We start from the raw sequence: 20,000 nt of genomic DNA, 5'->3' as shown, positions 1-20,000 counted from the left end.
AACTGCCACACCGCCACTTATTGAGGGAACTATTCAACATTTCGGCAACTGGATTTTCGTCCTGTATTACAGTGTTGTAGGTGGATCCCTCCATTCCCAAATGTGACCTAATGAGCATTCATGTGACGTACAGGGTAGGCACCCTTTCCTCAGTACTTAATTTAATCACAGATGAAATGGTTGCTGATACATGGTTGAAGATGTGACCCGCAGGTTCTCCAGGCCCGATTGAGCTCCCAATGAGCTTAATCAAGGCAGCAAAGGCAGAATGATTAAGTCATCTCAACCCGCTTTTTAACAAATGCCGGACCAGGAACCAGGTTCCAGAGAGCGGAAGGGGCTCTCTTTGAGTTCCTATCCACAAGAAGGGTTCTTATGATATGCCAGAGAAAATTTCCGTCTCACTGACTTACTTGACGTGGAGGGAATGTACTTTGCAAAAATCTTGAATTGCTTCTCTTTTAATCATTCTTTTACTTCATAAAATTGTATATAATGTGATTTGTGCGACCTTTTAAAGATATGTTTTATATCTAAATAATGGAATTATTATCTATCTTTATCTTGAATAAAGAACTTGATGAATGGGCGACTGATAAGAAAATCACCCCTTCACACAAACACATTTTCAACCAGTTATGTCTATCAGCATTAATAGCCTGCATCACAAAAAAGCCAACAAGCTCAGCATTCATACATCCAAAACCAAGATACAGGTCTTTGGCAACAAAAAGATCTAGTATGGTGCATGGATTATACATGACCAGAAAATTGAGAGAGTCAACACAATCATATACTTAGGGGTATGGCTAAAGAGTCATGGTCATCCAGCTTCACAAACTGAGTCTCTCAACCATGGAAAACACCCTTACTTTCGCATTTCAGTGTCTCCTTAACAACCTCTTAGGCCCACAACTGTATCCAACGTGCAAAGTAATCAAAAGTAAATTGATTCCTATCCTTACATATGGATAGTTTATTTACAAAATGTGCGTACGATCTTGGTTAAATCTTGCACATTGGCGTTGCAAGGCTCAAGCTCAAAATCGACTTGATTTCATTCTGACCCCTCACTAGTTATGTGTCCGTTCTCTCTCTGTGCTAAACTGAAAATCGCCGAACTTGGGTTGTATCAGGCAGCACTTATGGGTCCAGATTTTCGGAGCTTTTTTCAGCTTGCAAATGGCCTGATTTGCAGAATCGGGTCATTCGTGAACTGAAAAAAGCATTTTTAAATGTACAAAGACCTATTTGCAATTCGGTAAGCTATTACCAAATTGCAAATTGGTTTTGTGAGTCGCTATTAGGAAGGGGTATGCAAAGAGCATCCCCTCCTAATAGTGAGTCACAGCGACATGTATGAATGTTTTGCGACCGGAATGCAGTTGCAAAACATTCATACTTTACCGACTCCTTGAAGGGACAACTTCCCCTTTATGAATGTGGGCGCCAAATCTTTTTAAGAGCAGGCAGTTGTCCCATGGACCACTGTCTGCTCTTCAAAAATGAAAAGAATACTTTCATTTTTCATTTTTAAATGCATCCCTTTTTCCTTTAAGGAAAACGGGCTGCAGTTCAAAATAAAAAAAATCTTTATATTTAAAAAGCTGACCCCAGCAGGCCACTATACCTATGAGGGCTAGCCGTTCCCAATGGGTCCCAAATTGCGAACAGCCTCATAAATATTAATGAGGCAGGTCCCTTGCGACCCTTTGGGAATCACAAACAGAGTAAAACACACTGTTATACATAATGTTTGCAATTTCCTAATAGCGAATCACAAAAATGTGCTGTTAGGAAATTTCAAATGGAGTCTATGCACATCTGGCCCATGGAGTGTTGTACAAAATAGGGAATCAGATCTTCACAATGCCTATCAGGCTGCACTTAAGGAGCTTGTAGCTGAAGACACGATGCAATCCTCACTAGCAAAAATATTCTTGAAACAGGCAAGTCTGCTATCTACTCACACTATCCGCTCACGAAGATTTGGAGGTTATCAGGGGTAGAAATCATGCTATACCGACCATGGACCTCTGTTCTCCACTAATTCTGCTATCATATTTATCTCACCTAATTGTTTATAAAAACTCAACTTTTTTGGCTTACGACTCAGTCTGATTCCATTGAAAGCATATAAGTAGGGACATTTGACAGGAATTTAGGAAGCTCTATGCAGGGGTTGTTGTTTATTATCGGAGACCCTCCAGCACATAATCTGTGTGCAGTGCTTCATTTGTAAAAAAATAAGTGTTTGGTCCTCCTCAGGTAGACACCACAGTTTGCACCGCACATTGCCACTGTACTTATACAACTCCTAAATATCACACTGCTACACGTGTGACAATTCAGACTGTTTGAGGCCACCAAAGCTTTAAGAATGGCTTGCGAGGCAGGCATTAGTTGTTGTCATGTATATTGAACTAACAAACAACTGTTTTCTGCTCATCTTTCCATTACACAAACAGCACCACCACGTGGCAGCTGTCATAAGTGCAAGTTTCTGCAATTAAGTGAAGGTGCCAAGTTCTGGAAACCACCGGCTCAAATTAAGCACTGTCTGTGTGTGCACTAATCTCACCGCCCCAAGGTGCTTTTGGCTAGTACCAATCTTCAAATGGCTGAATGTTAGAACTTGTAAAGCTGCGGTGGAGGAATGGTTAAAGGGGGACTTGTACCAACTGTCCACAATATTTTTAAAATATATAAATGTTGCTCCAATGTTGCTGAACGATGTTGCACCACAGCTCCAGCATCTTTATCAGCCTTGGATATGGATCGTCTGTTTTTCGCATTTTCCAGCTGATATATAATTGTGCAACAAATGCCTGTGCAATCACTGCTATCGCCTTAACAGCTCTTCTGGTTAATATCAGTCACAGCTTTTAATGAACTCTTGATAAATCGTGGGCTTTCGGCAGTTTCAGCTTTTTTTTTTTATCTAAGTCCAGTTGTGCTCAGCGAATCGGGATGAGATGGGGATTTGGGGTTTCCTATTTACTTGCATTTCAATTTGTTTATTAATTATTCACATGTAGAGAGTTACAAACCGACTGGGTTCATATCAGATTTGCTTGATACTTATCTTAAATATTTGTATCATATTGGCATTGGTTCTTTTTGCAATGATTTTAAATAGCTGTGCAAAATAAAGAATCTTTTAATTTGATACTTGCTGTCTGACTAACACACAATCTCCCTTTCGGAGTGAGGGGCTTTCCCTTCAATCTCCCTATTCAACCTATACACACACAAAGAAAAAGGGAAAGGGTGATTCAATGGGACCAATCTGTCCCTGGGTGCCGCCTCTTTTCCATTTTGAAAAAACCTAATGGTTTTTTAATACTGCCCTCACACACTAAGTAGAGTCATGCTTCATCATCGGGCCGCATCTACATCAAGACGCAGACCAACGTCATTTGATGGAGCAGAAAAATTGTTTTATCTAAAATATAATTTAGGTGATTAATTCACATCTTCTAACTCCTTTGGGATCAAGATCCTCTCAACACAAAAACAGTAATTAAAACTATCTAGGAGAATGTTTAAAAAAAGTTATTCTTAACTCCTCCTGGCAGGGTAAAAAACAGTATCTTGGGTGTATGTGCTGTTTAGTATCCGTAACCCCCTTACATATAGGGTTGTTAGACTATCAATATGTTTCGGCCACCCTTGTGCCCCTACCGGGTCTCTCGGCCTTCGTCAGGATTAGGATCTCTTAAACTTCCTTGGGATCCTTATTACCCTCCTCAGTATAGAGTACCTTAGTTTTCAGGTATTGATATGGGGATAATTTTCTTATTTTTCAGGGTAGAAGTGTTACCTTTCTGCCATCCGCTACGGAGGGTAGCGGATGGCAGAAAGGTAACGCTTCTACCTTGATGAAAGTGTGACTAAGGGAGACGTTCCCACCATTACCCTGGTTTTCAGACTGATGCAATGAAACTCAGGATGTTCCCAAGATAAGAGGTAAGATCAAAAGAAAAATAAGAAAAATATCCCTAAAGCCAGGCGCTCATTTTTATGTTGCTATCAAAGGCTTCACCTGACTTAACAAAGATATTGATTTCCGCAAGGTTGCTCTGCGTGGCATAGTAAATCTCTCTTAAGGGCTTGCATTTCCCTTGCATCATCTTGTGAGAAGCAAAGGCAATTCAAACTTTTGATTTATCTGACCCCTAGTTCGAACCAGGCTTGAGCCATCATTGGCTCTTTCACCTCCTCTAAAATTGATTAATGATATCTTTATAATTCACACAACAAAAATATACCTAGGAACTAGGCACACCCTGAATCCCAAAACATTTGCCTCAAATGGACCAACCTACCTGCTGAAGAGTTCCGATATACAGGTTATAGTCACAAGCAAAGTACAAAGAATCCTATTCAAGGCTTGAGGGTCATAATTTCCTTCAATGCAACCGTTGAAGTGCATAAAGGAAAAGTGTGAGAACTGTGGTCTTGGGTGCAATGGGGTGGGGTTAGTGAGTGGGAGACTGGCAGTGCCAAGAATGTGACTAAAAAGAACAAAATATTATTCAACTTATTGTTGTTACCCTTTCACCTTAAAGTAAATACATATAAAATATAACCCACACGCCTTAATTGCAAAATAGATGCAAGTTAAAGCAATCTGTTGGAAATATATTCTTTTACTTTATGAAAGTGCAAATAGTTAACACAATCACTGAAGATGTGTGTGTAACGAGACAGTCACAGATATACATCATGGTTGGTGCAGTGGGAAATAGTCATGTGCACTGATAGGGCTGCAAGACCCCGGCCTGTGCCTGAAAACGCTGTGAATATGCAAGCCATTACTTGAAAATTCTTTGACAAACAGTATAAATAGGCTGCAAAAAAATATGCAAAGTGATTTAAAGTTTAGGATAAAACAAGTGCTTTCGAAATATGTATGTTTAGAAATACACAATCAGTCTGTACCAAGTGGAAAGCTTTTTTTTAAATAAGTTTCTATTGTAAGGACACATTTCCAAACTATGAGCGTAACACCCTTATATTAACTCTCAAAAAGAATAGGACCTTCCCACCATAGTCACTGAAATCACTCCATCAATTAAGACCACATGCAGGCTCCCATGCAGATTTTTTTATTAAGCGATTAACAAATTGCACACATTTACATTTCTTTCAGGTACCACACACCCTTGTGAGAAGGCTTGTTCCTGCTTTGGCTCACTGTCTATCCCTTGGCTTCATGGTACAAGAGACCCCCCTGCCTTCCTTGTCAGCTAGGGCACTTCAAGGTCAGCATTAACAGTGCTGAAACCATTGTTTTTTTTAACAAAAGGCAGGACAATGTTTGGAACGGAACGCTATTCTCAATAGCTCCCGCCCACTCCAACCACTGGTTCAATAGAAGTATACACATGAGTTTGAGTTTGAGTTTAAATTATTTCTAAAGCGCGCGTACACCTGGCGGTTTCTTGGCGCTACAGTTTACTGAAGCCTCGTAGGGCAGGGAGGAAGGGGGACATGGAAGAGATCATTGAGGGAAGGCTTGTGAAAATAGAAAGGTTTTTAGTGCTTTTCTGAAAAGAGAATATTGGGTAGAGGATCTGAGGTGGGCTGGAAGGGAATTCCAAAAAGTGGGGGCAAGTGTGGAGAATTTTGAGCCTCCCCATTTTTTTCCGCAAAAGCGGGGAACTATCAACAGGTGTTGAGAGGATGAGCACAGTTCCCTAGTGGGGGCATAGGCTTTGATCTCCGAGGAGATGAATGCTGGGGCAGAACCTAGCTGAACATGGCAAAGAAAAAACATTCTCAATGCTGCGATCCGATACCAAACAATTACAGTAAATCAAAATATGTGGCGTAAAAATATGCCCATTTATACAAAGACAGAGGTCAAGGAAAACACTATGTGACATTCACGGTCACATCTTTAAACTCATTTTTAAAATATTTATTTGTACAATCATGCTGAAATTGCTCAGCTGTGTACACAGCACGTTTTTTAAAATAGATAAGCATCGCTTTTTCTTGTCCACTGCTTGGTTGGGCAAGGAGTCTAAAACTCTTATTACATTTAAGGGACAATACATTCTGCTTCTTCATGGTTGGAGGTGATATTTTGATATTCTTTTAAGGTGACAAAGAACTCAGAGCCATATTATCAAGAAAGGGCGATACATTATCGCCGCTTTAGCGGCAGTTTCCTGGCGATAAAAGCGGGATAGTGAGCTTGATAATATACCCTTGTGAATTCCTGTGGAAGCCAAGGTTAGCACCAGAACCTATGCTTCAATGGGAATTCACAAGGGCATATTATCAAGCCCATTATCGCCACTTTAGCGGAAGTTTCCTGACGATTAAAGCGGCGATAATGTCTCGCCCTTTCTTGATAATATGGCCCTCAGGTGGCATATTATCAAGGGCCTTATATCCGCTTTTTTGGCTTTAAAAGCCAAAAAAGCGGAGATAATGTTTTAGCTGTGGAGGTTCCAAATCGCCCTCTTAGCACAAGACTGGTCGAAACGTTGACACATCTCCCCAGCAAGGGCCTGTTCCATATGAAAACAAGTTACTTACCTGTAACTTTGGTTCCCCAGTATTGGTAACTTTCATAGATTCCCATGCTTTGTATCATTCCCCGTCGTCGGAATGGGAGCCTCGGTAAATAGTAAAAAACTATAGTAGTAAGCACAAAGTGAAAAAATAGGCCTAGGCCTCATCTCATTTTGTAGCTTATCCACCTCTTTTTGTAAAAGAGACCAAATTTCTGCAGCAGCCAATCAGAGCAGCCTCACCCCATAGAACCTTCCTGAGAGAAGCTCAGAGCCTCAGATTTTCGTAGCCGTTGTATACAGCTATCCACCAAGATCAGAAGAGTGAGCTTTCCCAGGGGAGGTGGGTGGGCGCATGGGAATCTATGAAAGTTACCAATACTGGGGAACCAAAGTTACAGGTAAGTAACTTGTTTTCTTGCCCCAGTATTGGAACTTTCATAGATTCCCATGCTTTGTATCAGAGTAACTAGCAGTAAAGAAAAACATATTTTGTCATACCTGAACCTGAAAATGTGACACATATCTGTAAAAAACAGCAGAACACATAGGATCATGAAATATGACAACAATGCAGTATACAAAATATGCAAAGGAAGGCGGGATAGAAAGGAAAGCTCACCGACTTATTGGAAAAGATTCCTCAGGACTGCTTGGCCCACTGCTGCATCCTCCTTCACAGAAGAATCCAGGCAATAGTGGCGGGTGAAGGTGTGGACACTGCTCCACGTTGCCGCCCTGCAAATGTCCTTGATAGGGACTCCTGCGAATAACGCCGCAGAGGAAGCCATGGATCTGGTAGAGTGAGCACGAACTGCTCGCTGCAGAGGTTTCCCAGCCGCCTGGTGACAAAATTGTATAGCACTGGAAATCCAACGGGAAATACAAGCCTTAGAAACTGCACAACCCTTGCGTGGAGCACTGAAGGAAACAAAGAGCTGTGAAGATTTCCTGAACTGCTTCGTTCGCTCCAGGTAGAATTTCAGGCATCTGTGAATGTCCAGAGAGTGCAGAGTTCTTTCCGCAGGTGAAGAAGGTTTTGAAAAAAATGGTTTCAAGACCACGGGTTCATTTAGGTGGAATTCCGAAGGAACTTTCGGGATAAATTTAGGATTCGTCCGTAGAATCAGCACATTATTTTTAAACTGGAGGAATGGTTCCTCAATCGTGAAAGCCTGGATCTCGCTTACTCTGCGAGCCGATGTCAGGGCCAAGAGAAGAGCCACTTTCCAGGAAAGAAACTTAAGGTCAGACTTATGCACAGGTTCAAAAGGGGCTTTCATGAGGGATGACAAAACCAGATTCAAGTGCCAGGTCGGAGGAGGTGGCCGGACTGGAGGAAAAACCCTGAATAAACCTTTCAGGAATTGCTTGACAATCCTGGCCGACCATAGGGAAGGCCCTGAAGATGAACGTCTGAATCTAGATATGGCTGCCAGATGGACCTTTATCGACGATGGAGCCAATCCCGATTTCGCCAGTGAAAGAATGTAAGGCAAGAGCTTGTGTGGAGAAGAAGTATACGGGTGTAAACCTTCCTTCTGGCACCAAACACAGAATCTCTTCCATTTGGCTCGATAGGTCTTGTTGGTACTAGGGGCTCGAGCCTGAGCTAGAATGTCTCTACACTCACTTGAGAGATCTAAACCCTGGAACTCTCTGAACTCAGGAGCCACGCTGTCAATCGCAGGGACTTCAAGTCCGGATGTAGAACCTGACCGTGAGACATTGTTAGCAAAGTTGGAACAGGCTGCAGGAGAACTGGCTGGTCCTGGGAGAGGAGAAGAAGCTCTGAGTACCAAACTTGTCTGGGCCATGCTGGAGCGATCAAAATCATCCTGCACGGTTCCACCTTGAGTTTGCTGACCAACTTCGGAATCAGTGGAATGGGAGGAAAGGCGTAAACAAAGGCGCCTGACCAGGCAATCAAAAGCGCATTCCCCAAGGATTCCCGATGGTGAACCCTGCTTGCGAAGGACAGGCATTTGGCGTTCTGGGGAGTCGCAAACAGGTCGATTGATGGTGTCCCCCATCGAGCAAAGAGTTCCTCCAGAACGGTCTGATCCAGTTCCCACTCGTGAGAGACTGTCCTCTGACGACTCAAAGCGTCCGCCTTGACATTGAGTGTCCCCGCTAGATGTTCCGCTGAGAGGGAGACGTTGTTCTGTATTAACCAATTCCATATCGTTTGGGCTTCCTTGGAGAGGGTGGAGGATCTTGTGCCACCCTGTTTGTTTATGTAGTGCATGGCTGTAGTGTTGTCCGTACGAACCAGCACTGCCCTGTTTTGAATCCTCGGAAGAAAAGCTTGAAGAGCCAAGCGGATCGCGAGAAGTTCCAGGAGGTTGATATGGAACTTGCGTTGCACTGGACTCCAGTGACCGCTGACCTTCAGCTCCTGGAGGACCGCTCCCCATCCTTCCATGGAAGCGTCCGTTGTTACAATCAGGGGAGATGGAGGAATGAGGAACGATAAGCCCTTGGAAAGATTGTCTTTTTCCAGCCACCAGCCGCCTGCTTTTCTCATTTCCTTGGTAATGACAACCTTGTCGTCGAAGGATCCTGTGACCTGCCGCCACTGTCTGTCCAGTTGCTCTTGTAGTGGACGCATCCTGAGCCTGCAGTGCGGAACTAAAGGAATGCAAGATGAAATCGATCCGAGAAGTGATTTGTACTTGCGAACTGTCAGTGTCTTTCGAGATTGGAGAAGACGAGCTGAACACATTAGTTTGGTCTGGCGCTCCTCCGATGGAAGGGCTAAGCAACTGTCCGTGTTCAGGATGGCTCCTAGGAACCTTGCTGACCTGGATGGGTATAAAACCGATTTCTCCCTGTTGAGTCGAAGACCTAGTCGCTCGAACAGATCCCTGCACGTCCGGACTGCACTGGACGCTTCTTGAACAGATGGAGCTTTCAGTAGCCAATCGTCCAGGTATGGAAACACCTGAATAGCTTGTTTTCTGAGAAAAGCTGCCACCGGAGCTAGAACCTTTGTGAAGATCCGTGGGGCGGACCGGAGACCAAATGGCAGTACCTTGAATTGAAAGTGACTCTTGGCCACTGTAAAGCGCAGATATTGCCTGTGAGCTGGATGGATAGGAACGTGGAAGTAGGCGTCCTCCAAATCGAGGGTCGCCATACAATCCCCCGGATTGAGCAGACGAAGGATGTCCTGAAGAGTGACCATCCTGAAGGACAACTTCACGAGATAAGTGTTGAGCTGCCGTAGATCTAAAATTGGACGCCACTTGTTCCTTGTCTTCCGAACCAGGAAGAACCTGGAATAGAACCCTTTCCCCTTCTGCGAAAGGGGTACAGGCTCCACCGCCCCCTTGGTGAAAAGCTGGTGGGCTTCGAGATGAAGGAGCCTGAGATGTTTTGGAGGGAAGGCATCCGGCGCTCTTGTTGGAGGAAGGTCTTGAAACTCCAATGTGTGTCCTTCTCTGACAATCTGGAGGACCCACTGATCCGATGTAATAATCATCCAGTTGTGTAGGCAATGGGAAATCCTGCCCCCCACAGATGTGAATGAGGGAACAGGAACAGTGGAAAGAGCCACCTGGCCGCTATTGTTTCCTGGTGTTGTCTCTCCTTTGCTGCCCCTGACGTCCTTTAGGCTGCTGGCGAGAGAAAGTACCCCTTTGAGAGTATTGAGGCTTATACGACTGGCTGGACTGAGATCCAGAAGAGTAGCGATTTTGATTACCTCCACGATAAGAAGAAAAACCTCTTCCTCTAGCTCCTCTGAAGGGCACCTTACGATACTGCAATGTACCCAAGGACTTAGCTGTATCCGTGTCCTTTTTGATTCCTTGCAGGGCCTCATCGACGTGCTTGCCAAATAGCATCTCACCGTCATATGGTAGATCCAAGATCTTATTCTGCACCTCCTGCCTGAACCATGTGGCCTTTAGCCACCCTTGGCGTCGCAGAACCGCAGAGCCGGCTAGAGCTCGGAATGCGGTGGTTGCAATATCCATTGCCACATCAATGACCTCCGAAGAGGCCCGCTCCCCTTCGAGCAAAATCTTCTTCACATCCTCCTTAGACGAATCCTGCAGTTCGTCTACAAATGGGGCAAGATCGCACCACATTTGTCGATCATAGCGTCCCAGAATCGCTAACGCATTGGCTGCCCTAACCAGGAGACTGGCCATAGCTGAAAACCTCTTGCCCACATTGTCTAGGCGCCTGCCCTCCTTATCCGGCGGCGTAGTCATCGGCGTGGAAGGATTCTTGGACTTGCTCTGGGCAGCCTGCGAAATGACCGAATCCGGTTTCGGTTGGCCAAGTAAACATGCTGGACTGCCATCCGGTGCCTTATACTTCTTTTCTAGTCTCGGAAGTACCGGGAGGACTGTGGCCGGATTATGCATAGCCTTCAAGCCCTCAGACCAGACATGCTCAATGATTGGAATGGACCTCACTGACTTTCTGAATGGTTCTTTAAAGTCATACAAAAAGCAATCCGATTGCACTGTGGTCACTGGGAGACCAAATCTTTTGGATGCCCTGTCCATTAAGTTGTGAAACCCTCCAACGTCCGCTGGAGGCGAAGTAATATTATCCGGGTCGGTGTTGTCCGGATCTATAGGGTCAGCAGTATTCCATGGCGCCTGTTGATCTTGATCAGGATCCGCTTGCTGGTCTGCATCAGAAGACGCAGCGTCATCATCATCGGTATCTGGCACCTGTACTACCTCTTGAGGGCGCACTTCCAGCGCAGCGGAACGCTCTCTTGGGGGTAAAGAATGGTCTGTCCCAGGACGTAATGTCTGAGGCGGAGGTGTCGTGGGGCGCACTTGTTGGGTTTCCGGAGGCGCCGGGAAACGTTGCTTGTAATCCCGCAACATAAGTTGTAAATCCGTCACTAAAGTGGATGGTATTGCCACCATACCCTCAGGTAACTGACGCCTCGGTTGTTGTGGAGGCACGCGCCTGGTAGCAGTACGTTCCTCCCCATAATAATGCTCTGGAGCATAGTGCTGTCGTTCCATCTGCTCCTCCTCAGAGCTAAACTCCTGCACCTTAACCTGGAGGTCAGAAGGGCTATAGGCCTGCCCAAATTCACTGAAAGTCTCTTCCTCAGAGTCATCCTCCAATAGTAGTGTTGGTGGTAGCTTCTGAACCTGGCGAGGAGACGTCATCTCTGGCGTGATCTGATGCCTTTTCCGTGAAAAAACATGTTTTCCCGCCATTTCCATCGTCGACGAGGTCGTCGTCGACGAGGCCGTCGTCGACGAGGCCGTCGTCGACGGGAAGGTCTTCTGTGTCTGTGTCGACAGTGGAAGTGTAGACATAGAAAGTGTCTTCGTCGACGAGGATAGCGTCGTCGACGAGGTGAAGCTCATCGTCGACGATGGTGGAACCGTCGACGGGACCGTCGACGAGCTCGTCGTCATCAACATGGCAACAGGCGTCGTCGACATCGTCGTCGTCGAAGTCGTTCTCGTCGACGACACCGCCGTCGACGGCAGCTTTGCAGACATTGTCGTCGACGTGGAGGTGGTCACCCTCGTCGACGACGAGCAGGATTCCGGAGCCTTGAAAACAGTCGACGGTGTAGGCGTCGACGCAGCCGTCGTCGACGAGCCCGTCGACGAGGCAACCTTGGTAGAGCTGTCCTTTTTAACACTCGTAGACGACGTACCTGGGAGTTTAGTCGTCGACGGTTTCTGCTTCTTGTCTGAAGCGACCTCCTGAGTCGGGGTTGAAGGCTTGTTGACCCCACGATCTTTCTCTGAGGAAGGCGAAGAGACTGTAGAAGCCTTTCTCACCTTTTTTGAGGCCGGAAGTTCCTCAGGCTTACCCTGCCTCTCCTTTTCACCTCGGTGAGGAGATTTTTGGGCAGCCGGCCTGTCGGACCTGTCAGAGGTCCCTGGTAAGGCCTTGTGACGGGACTCGTCTGAAGCAGAAAGGGGGGACCTACCCCTTTTTTGAGACCTTCTGGAAGACACCATAGACGAGGAGCCCTCACTGTCCGAAGAGATGTCGTCTTTCCGGTCTTTCATCTTCTGAAGCCATGTGAGGAGATGTCCTTCCCTGTCCCTCTGGGTCTTGGCTGAGAAGGATCTGCAAATCGGACAGGCTGTTGGTTTATGGTCCGGATATAAACAGTAGATACAATCCTCATGTTTATCCTCGACAAACAACCTCTTCTTAGAGCAGGTGGCACAGGCTCTAAAAAGGGCTTTCCTCTCCGACATGCTGAGAAAAAATCCAAGTAGTTGAAGAAAAAACTGAAGAAAACTGAGCAGAGCTCAATGGAGACTCCCTTGCACAACGTGCGGTAGAAAATCTGAGGCTCTGAGCTTCTCTCAGGAAGGTTCTATGGGGTGAGGCTGCTCTGATTGGCTGCTGCAGAAATTTGGTCTCTTTTACAAAAAGAGGTGGATAAGCTACAAAATGAGATGAGGCCTAGGCCTATTTTTTCACTTTGTGCTTACTACTATAGTTTTTTACTATTTACCGAGGCTCCCATTCCGACGACGGGGAATGATACAAAGCATGGGAATCTATGAAAGTTCCAATACTGGGGCAAATATTTTTTCCCCTACAAAACTGGATGTTGCAATCAAGCACCCATGAATAATGTAAATATAATTATAAAAAGATATTGGACAGGCCTATGAATTCTGGCTCTTTTACAGACCAGTGCCCTTCTGTAATAAGGAACAGTGTGTACCTTCAATCTCCTGATTTCCACTTCTTTCTCACGAGCACTTCCTTCTCCTTTTCCTATTTCTTGCGCAACCCCTTTTCAATTCCATGTGGTAATAACATTACTTATTATTTGATGCTTGTATTTGATTACAAAATATCTAGAAAAAAACAATGAACTTACTTAAGGGAAATATGTGTGGGTGTATTTAGTATATACAATTTTGAGCAATTAATTGTAGCTTTGTTAGGGTATATAATCCTAAATCAATTATATTCATTACTCGTGGTTGTCCCTCCTGGCAACCCCTTAAATCATTATTTTTCTTATTTAAATATTTCCTCGAATCCAGTCAAGGCCCAACTTTTCTATAATATACAGTACCCAGGTCCTGTGACGCTTATTAGGTTACCCCATTATTTCATAAGGATTTAAATGTCTAAGTCAGCTCATACCATTCTCTATTTCACCACAATATGTCAGCTTTATCTATCTCACCAACGTCATGTTTTCTAAAGAATTCCCTTAAAAAATGCATACATATATACAGCCATGTTGTGGCGTTTAGTCTGTCCTCTTCATCCAGTAGCCCGTTTAAGTGCCTTTCACATTTTGCTACTGCCCACAACAGTAGGTGCCAGTGGTTCAGCCCACTTTATTGATTGTCTGTATTGCATATGCACAGCTGCCTGAGAAGGTGTGCAAAAGGAGTGTATCCGGTGGTGTGCCTCTGCTTTTTTATGTAGACTGAAATGCAATGGCATGCAGTAGAGTGGTGTAGAGTAGAGTGGCACAGAGAAGACTGAAGTAGAGTAGAGTGGCATAGGGAGATGTAGAGAGGAATGGAGTGGTGTAGAGTAGAGTGGCATACAGTGGCATACAGCAGAGCAGCATAGAGTAGAGAGCATAGAATATAGAGTGGTGTAGAGTGTCTTAAAGTCGCATTGTGTGGAGTGGAGAGGCATGGAGTATAGTGGCGTGGAGTATAGTGGCGTGGAGTGTAGTGGAGTGGCATGGAGTGAAGTGGAGTGGCAAAGAGTGAAGTGATAAAGAGTAAAGTAGAGTGGAGTAGCATAGAGTAGAGTGCAACAGAGTAGAGTGGAGTGGCGTACAGTAGAGTTGCATAGAGTGGTGTGGAGTGGCATAGAGTGTCGTAGAGTAAAGGGAGTGTCATAGACTAGAGTGGAGTGGTGTAGAGGAAAGTGACATAGAGTGGAGTGGTGTAGAGTGGAGTAAAGTGGGGTGTAGTGGTATAGTAACATATAGTAGAGTGCCACAGAGTAGTACTGTTGTGGGTGTAAGTAAAGCATCTATAGAGACGCAATATAAATAGGAAGCTGTATGCCTGTGTTAAAAGTAGGAAAGCACATTGCACGTCCAGGAATACTGACACCCTTATAAAGTAAAAAAAAATCATGCATTACAAAAAGTTGAGGAAGAACAAAGACGAGGAAGAAAACATGTACTTGATCCGCGCTCAAGGGATGAGCTAACACAAGAAAGGAAGGGAAGCCTACAGGAGCTAAGCAATCAAAAGATTGCATATGAGAGTGAAAATGAAAACAACTAATGGTATGCTGTGGTAGGGTTGTAAGCCCACTGAATTACAATACATCTCACAGCACAGTGCAATCGCTGTGTAGGTGAGACATAAAAATCATTAAAAAAAATACACTCTATTTAAAGTCAAAGTGTGGATTCTAACACATCAGTTTAAACATGTAGAGCCTACCCGAACATCTTGGCACACTAGAGGCATACAATCATGAGGGGCCATTCATACTCCGGGATAGAGAAGGGAAACTTGCCACGTACCTGGTACTGATATGCGCCTTCTCCAGCCGACGAAGTCCAGTCCTGATGGGGTGCTCTGGGAGAAAGGATGTAGCTTTAGTGGCATGATTGTCAGCAATGGGGAGTCCATGGAGAGCCTTGTTCGGAACTGGAAGAGGATAGTTGAAGGAAAGCAAAAAGTGACACTTGTGTTAGCTATGCTTGACACTGTGTTGTGCCGCTAGAAACCTATCAATTATGTCACACGAGAATGCTGGATTTCAATAATGACTCCACCTTACTTACCAAAAGGTCTAAAGGGATACACAAAGGGACAGACCTCTACAAACTTTTACCCATTCCCTCATGTGAGATGCCAGAAAAGAACCATTGGACATACCAGCTCTCTGAGGGCGTGTTGCATAACCTTTTCTGTACAATGACGCCCTTGAAGACCAATCCTTTGGTGCTCATGGGATACACATTCTCAGGCATCATTAGCAGTCCGATATATATTCTTCCACTCTCATCACAATCTGCCCCTAGAAACACGTTTACACACTAGGCACACCTTTATGGCTGTGAGCTGCTCTTGCCCCTTGCTATTTGCAACTGTCAAAGTGAATCAGGTCTGCGCTCTGCTGAAAGCATCTCTACTCCGCACCAAGACACCCATCATCTCAAAATGATTTGCCTAGAAAACCAAAAATACTATATTTGTGGGTGGGGAGAATAGAATAGACTTGACCTGTACCGGTGAGTGGGGGTTTGGTGTAGGAATTTGCTGAACCATGGCTGAACCATGGCCCAAGGGAGACTTCTATTTCTGTCCTGCCCCAGCTGAAGAAACAAAATTGTACCTACCTGCTTGTCACATGCCTGATCTGCAATGAAATGTGTACCTAAGTCCTCTTTGTGACAGTAGGACAAAGCAACATGGTGGATACTGTTGTTTATAATTGGCGTCCCAGGGCCTAAAACACCAAGTCATTCAACTTGAATAACCAAGTTATTCACTTTATACACTTAACTCTCCAAAGGGAGCAGCAGTGATAAGTACTGGTGCAGATAATTTAGTTTCTGCTGATTTTGGTTGTTCAATGTCCAGTGAGACTATATGTATGAAATTGCCAAGCACATGGATCTATTTTATTTATTTATTTGAAGTTTTATAAAGCACAAACATGACCTGTTAGGGTATCAGAACGCTTTACAAGGAAAGATACGTTACGTACATGAAGGCATGGGCAAAGTACGGGGATGGGGGATAGGGAAAAGTCACTAGTGGGACAAACCCGTGGATACATTCAAGAATCAATACAGTTTCAAAATCAACAGTGACTTGAGTTCAGTAGGGCACAAGGAAGAGATATATACAATAAATGGTACCGATCCAAGTACAGGATGGCATGGGCAGAATACAAGGATGAGGGTTAGGGAAATAACAAACATTGGACAAAGCTATGGATGTATACAAGTGTCACTACAGTTCCAGAGTCAGCGGGCGATTTGATTACAATAGAACGTAAAAGATATGTAAAAAGATCAGGGCGCATTGAAAGGAGTGAGAGTTGTTACAAGTAGCAGGTCAAGCGAGAACAAAAATCACGAAAAAGGCAGTATGTGCACCCTAGGAGCGTTATTGGAGGAATTTGCTCATTAAGAAGGTTTTAGCTTCTTTTTTGAAGAGCGGCTGAAGAGCATGTTTTATGGCCATGTACTTACTTCCATAGTCCAGGTCTCTTATGAAGGTTTCCTAGGTATGCTTCTTAGTCTAGTCCTCTTTCAGAAACTCCAACTTTGTTTACTTAAAGCATGGGCTAAGTAATGAGTGACCAATGGTGATGGTGAAAAAGTTTATTTTGGCAAACTGAGGCCAGCGCCATCGATTCCAGATCGTTTACCGATGAGAGTGCTTCAGCAATGAGGAAGCTGCTGCTTGCACCTGACCTGCCAGCACCACAACAAGCACCACCCACTTTGCACCACAGCCCTGGACTCACCAACACCCCTTGACGCTAAGACCGAGCCGCATCCTGGGGCACCACACACCGCGCCACTCTACTTTGCACCTCAGCTCCGACGCCTACTGACGCCGGCGCTCCTGACATCAGCCTCACAGAGTTCGACCTGCAACACGTGTGACTTCAAGGTCCCCGATACTCTGCATTTCCAAGGTACTGTTTGCGGGTCTTCCCAACATCGTATCTGACTCACGATTCTGCAGTCGGCCTGAACTGTTGGATTTGTTTATTCACAACGCCGTAATAGCCCCGGATGGAGCTATCAACTTCAAGGAACTGTATTTTAAGTCTATTTTTACAATATTCATATTTTTGTTTCTGTATGTTGGATTTTCATTGTTTTGGTCTTGTTTTACACAGATAAATATTGGCTATTTTTCTAAAACTGGTGTGTTTTCCTTTTACGTTGTTTTCACTGTATTACTGTGTGCTGTGTGCTAATGCTTTACACATTGCCCCTGAGATAAGCCTGACTGCTCATGCCAAGCTAGCAAGGGGGCGAGCAGGCTTTATTTTAGAAGTGTAATCCCCTTACCCTGACTAGAAGGAAGGGCCCCTAAATGGACAGAGGAGAAACCTGCCAACCAGAGAACCCAATCTCCAACAAGGGGGAACACTACATTACAGCAACATAAGGAAGCAGAGGCCAAGAAGGCCAGAGTAAGATGGGCTCTAAATTGGTCTGACCTGCTAATGGTAATGTCCACATACTTTGGAATTTTGGGATGCAGTGGTATAGTGGGTATGCCATGCAACATGGTCGTTACCTGAGAATATCATGAAACAGTGTTTACTTGGACTTGGAATAATAGCTGTGAGGAAGAAAAACAAAATATGATATAGATTTGCTGCATTAGGTACCATCCTGGTTGCACTTCATAGGGCCCTGTCGAGACCCCCAATACAGGATGTATGGTGAAAAGACATGCAGAGTAGGCCTTGACAGAGGAACAACAAATTCAAATTATATGTAGGGATGAATGGATCACCGATGAACTAGGAGCAGGTTGAAATACTGACAAGTCTGACTGACCCTGCAGAGGGCCCGCTTCTGTGAGAGGGGAACTTTAGGATAACTGAATAATATTGTGTAATTTGGGGAGACTTGAAAGATGGGACCCCTGCCTTCCTCTTGCGACCCCTGGCACTGCACTTGCTACCCCGGGGCTCACAGATAGCAAAGTCAGTGCCACGAATACAGGAGCCGCATGTCCTTATGGACATTGGGAGAGGCTCCAATCTCCTTGTTTCTTGTCATTTTTATTTATTACACCAATATTGAACAACAATATATTATTGACTATTGGTGTAATACAAAATGGAGTACAGTTAGCTGGAATATGACCCTGGCAGCAGAGGTAAGTTAAAACTGCTTTTAGATGTATGTTGAGTGCATGGGTGCAGGTGAGGGTGTGCTTATGTGAAAGAGAGATAGCGTATGAATGATTATGTGTGTGGGTAGCATATGTGTGTGTGTGTGTGTGTGGGGGTGTGTAGGTGAACGTAAAGGTCAAATGGCATGCAATGTCATTTCACTAGCCCAGCCTTGTAGTAAATTGATGTACATGGATACCACCCTATTGAACCCCCAGAATATCTTTGTAAAAGAATATTAAGGTATCGAAGGACAAAATATTGAAAGGTACGTGAATATAGGGAAGTATAGATTAAATATTCCTAACTCAACATCTACATTATTTGAAGATATGTGTACAGCCTAGGTACATATATGTAGAGTTAGATATTGCAAAATCTAAACTTACCTATCAATATTTTATTCGGCCTCAATAATGTGTCCCTTCAATATTTTTGGGCAGATATTTAGGGTGCATAACAACCATGCTACACTCTTACCAGAGACATAGGAAATAACAGGCAACTTGGGCTGCAAATCATAGTTGAGGTAGGGAGGAAACTCCTATTGAGTGACCTAGGCTAGTGTGACAAAATGCTAGAAATGATGACTGGTGCGGGACAAGGGAAGGATTATGCTAAGGCGAGGAAGAAAATAGGGGAGTACAGAAGACCTTAGGATGGATATCTGTTTGATAAACTAATCTGAACTGCTACAGGCGTCTTAATGTTTTCAAGGATAAGCATGTGTTTTAATGTTATAATTGCTGAAACCCAATTAATAAATTAAAAAATCTAATGGTGTGCAGTACCACTGTGTTTGCTTCAATTATTAGGCAGGAACCAGGCATCTCATCCTCACGGACGTCTCTAGACTATGTACCTTTATGGTCTATTTCCAATTAGACCGAATAAAGATTTTGAATTTGAATTTTGAATTTTGACTAGAGCTCCCATAGAGTACCGCTGTCATTCAAGACTTCTACTTCTTATAACTTTTCACAAACCCTGATATTCCAATTTTCTCTCACATCCTATTACCTCCAATTTATACTATTTACTGCTTCACTGACGCAGCCACCACTACATCTCTATGTATGCCTTCCATTACACGTGGAGCAGAAGAACACGTTGCTGACATAGTAACACCAAAGGTCCTCATTGGTTGTCATCAAGATACTGAAGTATGGGAATTCTTCTCCAGCAGGGATAGACTGTTCATTTGATTGTACACAGAACGGTGCTAGCTTCCAGCGAAGGTAGCATTTTAACCCATCGGTTTTTGCTCACTATGCCACCTCAGATAAGTCCCAGCCATATGTAAATCAGACTTGGCTATAATCCTGGGCTCTGTTTGGCAGGAGTCGGACAGTGTGAGTTAGTATTATAAGGGATAGGATCAAAATAGGTTTTATACCTGATTTAGTGACATGAACGTCTCATAATCTCTTTCTGGAAGAATAGTGAACATCTTTATTTATATAAAAATTGCCTCCTTGAAAATCCTCCAGAGTTTACAAGCTGTTTATTTTATGTTGTCGAAATCCTCAAGACTAGCAAATGGGGGTCATGGCTAGCAGCTGAAGAGAATGGCGGCTGGCTAGAGAGGCTCTCGCAGCTCCGCAGATTATCCGTCAAAATCCTGGGCCAGACAAACTAAAA

At 44.3% G+C, this 20,000-nt stretch overlaps 1 protein-coding gene across 5 annotated transcripts in view; it reads right to left on the bottom strand.

Moving 5' to 3' along the window:
* The window catches only part of ARHGEF4 (Rho guanine nucleotide exchange factor 4), a 663,006-nt gene that overhangs the window by 320,574 nt on the left and 322,432 nt on the right, over nt 1-20,000 (bottom strand). For all 5 annotated transcript variants that reach the window (XM_086943787.1, XM_086943785.1, XM_086943786.1 and 2 more), the window contains one exon: nt 15,004-15,130. In XM_086943787.1, the coding sequence (XP_086799913.1) occupies nt 15,004-15,130 (127 nt within the window). The remainder of the gene's footprint in view (nt 1-15,003; nt 15,131-20,000) is intronic.

The sequence above is a fragment of the Lissotriton vulgaris genome, chromosome 11, assembly GCF_964263255.1.
Source record: "Lissotriton vulgaris chromosome 11, aLisVul1.2, whole genome shotgun sequence".
In the NCBI taxonomy this organism is placed as follows: domain Eukaryota; kingdom Metazoa; phylum Chordata; class Amphibia; order Caudata; family Salamandridae; genus Lissotriton; species Lissotriton vulgaris.
This window is presented reverse-complemented; position numbering and strand designations above follow the sequence as displayed.